This window comes from Rhamphochromis longiceps, linkage group LG2, assembly GCF_057381845.1.
Source record: "Rhamphochromis longiceps isolate RC_006_pf linkage group LG2, R_longiceps_female_GT1.1, whole genome shotgun sequence".
NCBI lineage: Eukaryota > Metazoa > Chordata > Actinopteri > Cichliformes > Cichlidae > Rhamphochromis > Rhamphochromis longiceps.
The window spans coordinates 36862661-36871988 of record NC_140558.1 but is presented as its reverse complement, the minus strand read 5'-3'; the positions used below and the strand labels follow the sequence as shown (position 1 = coordinate 36871988).

The following is a 9328-nucleotide window of genomic DNA, read 5'->3' as shown; positions in this document are numbered from 1 at the left end:
TGTTAGGTCTTTTTGAGCTATGCACTCTAAATTCACACGTGTAAAACATTTAAAAAGATGTCACACTGCTTCACTAGAAAAAAGCTAGAGCTCCTTTATAAACCTTGAGCAAACTAGTGATTGTTAAAATACCTCAGGAATATCAAGGATGTTGTCACATGTTTTATGAACTTCCAATATTTTCATGGTCTTACAGCATGACACAAAAGTTTATTTATTTATATGTATTTATTCATTAATATAAAATTCAGTGTACAGTCTGAAAAATACCAATATTTATTTTATTCTTCCTGTTTTCATAAATAAATATGAAACTCTCCTTTAGCATCATTTTCCTTCTTTCTTCGACCACTCGCTGTATGCACCAGCATAATTACGTGCACTGAAACAGAGAACAGAGACATAAAAGATGAAAACTGTCTTCATTACGTCAAGTAAATGCAGTAAAAAGCAGCACTTTTTCAATAATATGAAAAAAATGTCTTCATAAAAAAGAACTTGACTTTGTATAATTAAAGGACACTTGGAGTTTTTGTTGGGCCTTGTGTATGCATGTATGTATGTATATATGTGTATTTTGTTGTATAGGTAGTGACTTATTTACTTCACGTATCCTAGCTGATGAGCCTTGGTGGTAGCCATTGCCCCTCGCTTGCCAATCTGGCAGTGAAAAACCAGCTCTGGTGCATCCAGCAGTGGCTTTGTTACTCCGTACCTAACCTTGAATTCGTCTGGATTCATTTTAAGAGCGCCCTCTACTGTATTAACTGGAGGAATGAAAAAAGAGACAAAGATAGAAAACATGAACAACAAGTACATAACTGCCAGAACCTGATAAACCACATTCACCACAGCACACATGCAAAAGATCTTTGTGTGTGTGTGTATATATTATATATACATACATACATACACACGCATATATATATATATATATATATATATATGCGCAAAATGCTAAATAAAACAAACTTGACAGACGTGGAATATTAATGGATCCTGGAATATGTCCTTTTGCCACCTCCTCTTCACTGCGGACATCAATCAGAATGAGATTCGGGCTCTTTCCCACAAGAGCCTTCAATTCCTCATAGGAGATTTCCTTGGTACCTGAAAACATAGGAGGAAACACAAGAAACAGTATGATAACCTTTCATCAGATTAAATAAAACTACACCAATTACTCCTCAAATACAGGTTTCATGTCACAAATCATCCTGACACAAGAATGCATTATTGATGATCCTCGTCAAAGAAAACAAATTGCTGTTCATGTGAAGGGTCAGATGAAATATGACACCTGCTCTAACTGCCCAAAAAGGTCCATGCAAACACACTGACAAGGAAGGATGTACCAATGCTAACCGCACAGATATCAATGCTAACATGACATATGTAGAGCGTCATGTAGTGATCCAAACACTATCTTGGCTCTGTTGTTAGTGCTACAACAACCTGTACATCATAATTACATGTACATGCCCATGCTATTTTGTTAGGTACACCTGCTCAGCTGTTTATCCTCTGAAATACTTAATCAGCCAATCACATGGCAGCGAATTTGGAAAATAGAAGATTGCAGAAACATTGCCTGCAGTTCTGCTGCTACATTCGAATGGTAATGTAACAGCAGGTTGAATTTTTCTTTTTCTTTAAAGTTGTAAGAATATGCAGACCTAGTTTTTGTTATGTAAATTCGTAATTAATTTTATTTTTGGAAAAGTTTTTGGAAAGTGATTGGTTTATTAGCTTATGGACCCTCCCATTAATCAAGGGATTAAGAGCACCCTGGAGGGGTGTGGTAAAGATGTTTTTTGTTAGTCAAATGTCAGGAGGGTTTAAAAAAAAAGTTTTTTTTGACCACTTTTGAAGTTGTTAAAGCAATTTAAGTTAACTTTAATTTAATTTTAAGTTTTAAGAATTTATTTGGTTGATTTTTGTTAATAATTTTCCACGAAATAAATGCCATTTAATTTTAAACAATGAAGTCAGAAGTGTGTTCTAAAACAAACCTCCCGTTGCCACCCACCTTTTCTTGGACTTTTTTGGTGTTTGGAACATAAAAGGCCGTGACATAAACAGAGTATTGAGTTCAGATATCAAAAGAAGAACACGCCAGACTAAGCTGCCACATATTGTAATTAGTTTCTCAATTTGGCTTCTAGTTCAAGCAGGAAAAAAAAAAAACCTTTAAAGACTCCCTAAAAGCAGAACTTGACATCAAACTCCACTTTCATAGTACATTCCTTACAGGCAGATTTTCCATAAAGGCAGGCGTACTTGCTTTTATCAGATCGTGTGAAGAGTGTTAGACTGTAAGATATGACTAAAGGTACACTGGACTGATGCAACAGGTTATGGTATGCAGATAATTATCAGTTTGTTGTTTGTTGCTCGAGTAACCGAGTACAGTCCTCAAGGAGACTGGTGCCTCCAGTTTAATCTCTTTACTGTTTGCTGAGTCATGCTACAATTTTTCCTTTCTGTAAATATTAGAAAGAGAAATACAGCCTATGGAAACAGTTCACCAAAGTGACCCCAAAATGTATGAAAACATATAAATTTTTTTTTTTTATGAAAACACGGTAATACTTCTTAAGCTGCTGTAGTTTTGGGTTGTCACAATTAAAAATAGTCGTCTTTTACTCATTACGTTTGACATGTTTCAGTTCATTCAACAAATTCAGACAGTAGCCTTCTATAGTTCACATACGTTAACCGTATCTGTAAGAGTGGGCTTAAAAAGACTCACCTGTGTTCGCCATACTGGTTGTTGGATAAAATTAGAAATATGAAAGTCATCGACAATCACAAACGGTATAACAATACTGGATCTTCTTCCTGATACATTTGTTTGGTGCTGTCTCATTGGCTCGCATACCGTTGAAGGGCGGGGCTTAGTCGGCGAGGCTTCATCGCTTAGCCAAACAAATCAATTTGTCACTCTTCAAAATAAAAGGAAGTAAAAGGTATTTAAATAAATGCATATGTTGAATATTTTTTCACAGAGTAAAGTATGTGGTTTAAATATTTTACGTTTAAGTGTTTTGTGCGAGTAAAATTACGAGTGTGATATGCATAAAGGATCATATGCAGTGAGCACAAACCTTTTAATGGTCGCAAAAAAGATCAAGTTGACACAAACATAGTTCCTATTTAAACCATTTTATTACAAAAACAATCAATCAGTCTCCTAAAAATAATATTTACTTTACATTCTGTTTCTGATATATTAAAAAATAAACAATCTACAGAGGTTAATTTGCCGGCAAATAAAATCATGGTGACTGCAAAAGAGCATTATAAACTATTTGTTCTCGTTACATTTTACATGTACATTGTTATAATCGCATTTACACTTTCTTTGAGGGAATTGAAATAACATTTAAATTCTACAGTCACTGATTACACCACTACACTCAAAAAAATAAAACATTAGATTTACTTAAAAAAGTTATGTCAAGTGGTTCCACACAACTGCTTTAAGTAACTTTTAAGAAATGTTGTTACTTAGTTTGAACTCAATACTGTTAAGTTAGATTTACGTAAGTGTATTGGCTAAATGTAACTTAATTGCAATGCTTAGCTGATACTTATCTTTGTTGCTTTAAGCATACATAACTTGTTTAGGCAATATCTTTGTAATACTGTTACTTAGCTGGTACATAACTTTTCTGCTTTAGAAGGACATAACCTGGTTAGGTAATATCTTTGTAAAACTGTTATGTAGCTGCTACATAACTTTGTTGCTTTTGAATTACATAAAAATGTTAAGTAATTTCTATTCAATACAATTACAAATAAATCATTTACACTGGTTACTTCCATACAAAATAGCAAAGTTTCTTAAAAGTTACTTAAAGCAGTTATGTGGAACCACTTGACATAACATTTTTAAGTAAATCTTAGGGAGATCTTTTAGGAAGAAATGAAGACAGCACCCAAATTATCAAACACAATCCTGCCTTTAATAAGCACATTCAGTGCATATAAAATACTTTTTTCCAAGCACAACAGCTTAACACAAAGTGCAATCAATGCAACTTGTTACAAATTCCAAGTGAATATTTTGTGCAGAAAATGTAGATCAGTATAAAGTGCTAACCAACTTGTCGTCAAACTAAAATGATTTAAAAAATGATCCAACAAAGTCCTGTCTTTACTAAGCACATTCAGTGCATATTAAATACTTGTTGACAGACCGAAAAGACTGTAGAGCCGTAGCTTAACACAAAGTGCAATCAATGCAGACAACTTGTTACAACTTTAACTAAATACTTTGTGCATAAAACAATATTTTACTTCAAAGATCAGTGAAGTGCTAACCAACTTGTCTTCTTTGATCAAGCTGTTCGGATCTTCATTGAGGTAGACTGCAAGTCCTTTCAGCGTACACACTCTTCTCATTGCAACTGTGTCGTTCTGTAAAACATAAAAGCAAATTTGACTTAGCTAAACTTTAAAGACATTTTCAGTTAACTTTCAGTTAATTTTTTTAGTGGTATTCAGAATTTTGCAGCACAATTTTTTTTCTAGTATTTTTACAAGGCTTGAAACATATCCGAGTAGATTTAAGTTCTGGTCCAACTATTTTTAAGAACCAAACTTTGAGAAGAACTGCTATACAGCACAAAAATTAAATCGGCAACATGGACATTAAAATTACCTGAACAGTGTATGTATCTCTTTAATGTAACCATGCGAGAAGCTCCGACTTGGTAGTCACAAAGTGGATAACAATCCACCAGATCCTCATGTGCAACAAGAGAAATTTCCTTTGGAGATGGGTCAATTTTGAAGGATCCATAGTGTTCAGTGTACCACGAGCTCAGTTTTTTTTACTATAAACACCAACGAATCTGCCAAAATACACATCTGCAGGATTTCAGCAAACTCTGGCAGACCCCCCAGTGATCCATGTACTATTAACATGCCCTTCCTGTAGTAGATGCCCGCAACAGACACACTCTGGGCAAGGCTAACTACAGCTGTGTCAGGGTACTTTTCAGCAAGACAATGTGCAATTTCACGTTTGAGAAGTTCTACTGGGACTGCCGAGACTCGTGAAACCTCAAAAGTGGCTTTGCTACAGCCTGATGAATGCATGTAATGGCCAATCATGAGCTGGTGTTTGGTTGACAAAGACAGGGTTATGTTTTTGAAGCAGTTTGTGTGTCTAGCAACTTTTTTAAAAAATGTGTGCTTTGCCTCGAATCTGATTGTCCATAATAAGGCAAGTGGACCAAAATGGCAAATTATTGAGGGATAATGAGCCAGAAAGTGATGTTTTGGCAATGGTCTTCTATCTGGGCATACTTCTTTGTACCTTTGATGGTGGTCTAAAATCTTACTCTCCAGGTATGCAACTGAGTCACTGTTATGAACAGGACACACAACAAGCTCAACAATATCCTTCAAATCTAGTAGAAGTCCCCAAGCTGGTTCGTTTTCAGGTATGTGTTGTCCAATAATAAGTGGCAGAAGTCTTAGTAAACACCAATTTTCATGTGCATTGCCACCAACAGTTTTTTTACTAAGAAAATTGTGAGGCAATTTCTGAGGGCGATTAGTCTGATCCCCTCCTTTGTAGGGAAATGACTGAACAAGTCTATTTAGATTTTCAAAAGTGATGTACTTCTTGCCTATTAGTATTCGAAGGCACTCAGCTATCTCAAAAGGCACAATACCTTCAAAAAGGTCATGTGCAAGATCAGGGGGGAATCCTGCAGTGACCTTGAAGAAAGACAGACTGTCTGCCAAGACACACGAGCTTTTCACACCACAACAAGCTACCCCTGTCTCACGTGCAGTTGCTATGTACACGATGGAGCTCCTCAGTTCTCAGAGAAAAGTCACTATTTGTAGCTTTTGATTCAATCTCTGAGCGTGTAGCAGTACAAAACCTGCAAAAGTAATCTCCAGAAAAACTTTCCACAAAACCGGCCAATCCATGAGCTCCGAGGCTGTCTGCCACTACATATTGGACAGTGCCTTTAAAGTTGACCCCTAAATTGTCAATGAACACTCCCTGCTGCTCTAAAATGACAAGGTCTTGCAAAAGTGGCTCAAATATTTTTGGATAGCCAAAGGTCCTAAGGTCCTCACTTTTGCACAAGAGAGCCAAATAAATAGAAGAGAGGGATGAATGACTACCTGGTGGCAAGTTACCTAAAATCCAGTAAACTGAGCAAAGTTTATGCTTTTTCCGTGATGTCCCCAATGGATTGCAAATTTCGAAATCATCAACATAAAGACAAATAGAGATTCTTAGTTCACCGCCTGAGAAAAACTCATTATTTGGAAAATGTAGACCATCTTTATATGATGTATACTTTTCCTTATTTACAAAAGGATTCTGATTGTGGCTAGTGACAAATTTGTTCAGTATGTTTTCTTGTTTAAATATCTGCTGTAATGATTTTAGAATAGGAATATACTGAAAGGTCCTCTTGCTTTGGGAATCGAGAATGTATTCAATTGGATCAATTACTTCAAAATGTTTTCTGTAATACTGTCTGCGTTTGAAGGCAGTGGCAAGTGTGCCGTCCTTTTCTATGGCTTTTAACAAAGGGTTAAAAGAAACTGCCTTTGTCAGTTCTTCAATAACAGGCTGGTCTAGACAAAGGTTATGATTCTTGAGTATGTCTACAATTACTTGATTTGTCAAAGGCACTGATGCACAGCTTATCAGGTAGTGCAATTCTGAAAGCAACTCGTCAATTGCTATGCTGGGAACATGAAAATAGTTTTCCAACTTAAGTAAAAGAGATGCAAAATTAAGTTCTATTACATTTGCCAAATCTTCAGTCTCACTTGTAGTTGTATCGTGATCAATATTTGCACTTATGTCCTCTTCTACAATAGTGTCTGTACTGTCATCAGCTGATGTTTGGCCTACAATAGTGTTAGCAATACCGATTTTAAAGTCTTTTAAGGTATAAGGATTGTGTTTCCTATTTCGATGAGACTTGAATGTACCATAGATATTTGTTTTGAAAGAACAACCCTCAAACATGCAATGCACAGTCTCGTTACATTTTAGATGGTTGTTAATGTGAGAAAAATACTCCTGCTCTGAAGCTATGTTGCAGCAGGAACACAAATGGCAGTTAAATGTTGCCAAACTCACAGACTTGTCTAGAGTTCTTTGGGTATGTGATCTGCTTAAGTGGCTATGTAGAGCATTCCATGTTTTGAAAACACAGACACAATCAGAATAGGCACATGGATACTGCTGTCTACTATGAACTAACCTGTAGTGTTTTAATAACAGAGCTCGTGATGACACCACTTTTTTGCACAATTTGCACTGCCACATCAACGTATCTGGGGGAGAAGCACAAAAGACATTTTCATTACACTGTCCCTGAAAAAACTAAATAATTTGCACATTGTTAATGTTTCATATTAATCAGTTTTATTTTTAATATTGTATGCTACAACAATGAATTTATTGATCTACATCATCACCACTGCATATTGTGTAAATGTGTGTGTAATCTGACATTAAAAGTCGAGTGAGAAATCCCATGGACATTGTACAACATTAATGCAGTTCATCTTACACCAGCTTACTAAATGCTTTCTGCAAGCTACATCAAAACGTAAGCTGAAATATTAGACAGAAAATACACCCTAACCTGTCTGCTAGCAAGGAGCGCTTCTCCACTGTTGTTGGCTAAAGTGCAACGCAGTCAGGCGTCCGAGTATAAACTCGGCGCGAAAGTGCGTGCCGGACCGAATGCGCTGCCTGTACCGACGCATACCGACGCTAGCGCTACACTACATTTGGGCTGAAAACAGAGCTTTGCTATTGCAATGGAGTCCCCTCCAAAATCATTTGGAAACTCACGTGCAGCAAGTCCACGTTAGCAAACCTTTACCGGGCAAAACCCTGCCTGTACTCTTTTCTTAGTAGCACTTGCGACATTAACTGACGTGTGAACATATATATGTAGACGGGCTTTACAAGAAAAATGACTTCTTACCTGATTTTTGGACAAAAATGCGGCTGAACCAGTCCACATGGCGAAGAAAAAGCAAGCTTGAGAAAGAGGGTGGTGCGCATGCGCATTGGCCCTTACTTAGGCGGGCTCTGCACGCAGCAGTATGTGCAGAGGGACAAACCTGTGAATTTACTCAACAATGTTACGTTGACACAGTTCAATGACTTTGTGTAACAACAAAAAGTAACAACATTTCATTAAATTTGCACAAACACTTTAAGAATTTTTGCAAAATCGAGTTTATTAAGAACAAACAACAAAATCTACTTTAGTAAAAGCAGAGATAGGCTGAGTTCATTTTTTTGAGTGTACAGCACTGCAGTGTTCAAACTGTACTTTAGTAAGTTCATCAGTAGAGTCTCTCTTTCCTTTTCGAAACTTCTGATATGTCCCACAGATCAGAGTCCCTATAACAACCAGTAAAGGGAGAGCGAATAAACCTCCTATAATCCAGGCCATCACTGTGAGGACAGGAGATTGACGACATTCATACCGCTTACATGAAAACTCTGAAGGATCTCTGCTTCCTGCGTTGTTCACTGCCACCACACACACTTTAGTTCCCACTTCCAAAGATCTGACCAAACCCCGCCGTGACGCATCCCCAAACTTTGGGACTTCACTGTCCCTTCCCTCGATGACTATTCTGTACTCAGATACCACTGAAGATGGAGCACAACACTGCACCTGTATTTCCCCTCTGTCACTCCCCGCACTGACTGGCACCAGCGCTTGGATACGTGGTGGATGAGGAGGCACATTAGCTCCACTCATCCCAGGGCAGAGGCACCCAATTTGCTCTGAAAGTGCAGCACAGGGAACCTGGTTCTCCGAGCAGGGGTCGTACTCGCAGAGCAGAGGTTCTAGGTCCATCTTTGGGAAGGACACCATCCTAGGAGAAGCTGTGGTTGTGTCATATTCCTCCTTATTAAAGTCATAATCATCCTGGCCTTCTGAGCCCATGTCAGTCATGTGTATGATCTGTGGACGAGTGATGGGTGGGGAAGCAGACGCAGCATTGGTGAAGAAATGGGAATGCATGGGAGGCAAGACAAGAAAGACAAGTGCCACCAGGTTCCTGCAAAGTGAGGTCATCTCTGTGAAAAGAAATGAAAAGAATAAATATGGTCACTGGTCACTTTACAACTATAAACATACTGATTGATATATTTAAAATATTCCTGTCTAATATCTTTCAGAACTTGTTACTGAATTTGGTTGTAATTTCTGATTAATGAAAAAAGCAAAGAGGCTCTGCAGCGGTACCAAGGATGACAGTGAGACTTTAACATTTGCTCTCTGTTTTGGCATTTCACTGTATC

The 9328-nt window shown here is 37.4% G+C and overlaps 2 protein-coding genes and 1 long non-coding RNA gene across 3 annotated transcripts; all 3 read right to left on the bottom strand.

Moving 5' to 3' along the window:
• Positions 1-209: 209 nt before the first annotated feature.
• tstd1 (thiosulfate sulfurtransferase like domain containing 1) lies at positions 210-2883 on the bottom strand. The gene is made up of 4 exons (XM_085382717.1): positions 2753-2883; positions 982-1110; positions 605-767; positions 210-382 (listed from the first exon to the last, which is right to left on the bottom strand). The coding sequence occupies exons 1-4, from the start codon at positions 2763-2765 to the stop codon at positions 328-330; spliced, it is 360 nt and encodes a 119-aa protein (XP_085238843.1). The 5' UTR covers positions 2766-2883; the 3' UTR covers positions 210-327.
• A 1063-nt stretch (positions 2884-3946) lies between these two features.
• On the bottom strand, positions 3947-8167 carry LOC146677798 (uncharacterized). The gene is made up of 3 exons (XR_014914142.1): positions 7989-8167; positions 7254-7326; positions 3947-4422 (listed from the first exon to the last, which is right to left on the bottom strand). It is a non-coding gene; the product is annotated as an uncharacterized LOC146677798 (long non-coding RNA).
• A 133-nt stretch (positions 8168-8300) lies between these two features.
• Positions 8301-9101, bottom strand: LOC146677797 (LRRN4 C-terminal-like protein). Its single transcript, XM_085380146.1, has one exon. It carries the CDS (start codon positions 9099-9101, stop codon positions 8301-8303), a length of 801 nt encoding a protein of 266 aa, XP_085236272.1.
• Positions 9102-9328: the final 227 nt, after the last annotated feature.

Bases quoted from the DNA above. Each gene is read 5' to 3' on its own strand.
- tstd1 (XM_085382717.1), bottom strand. The intron at 768-981 runs GTCTGTCAAGTT...TCATTCCTCCAG, and splicing joins AGGATCCATTAATATTCCAC to TTAATACAGTAGAGGGCGCT. The intron at 383-604 runs GTAAATAAGTCA...TCTCTGTTTCAG, and splicing joins CATCAGCTAGGATACGTGAA to TGCACGTAATTATGCTGGTG.
- LOC146677797 (XM_085380146.1), bottom strand. From the start codon at position 9,101: ATGACCTCACTTTGCAGGAACCTGGTGGCACTTGTCTTTCTTGTCTTG.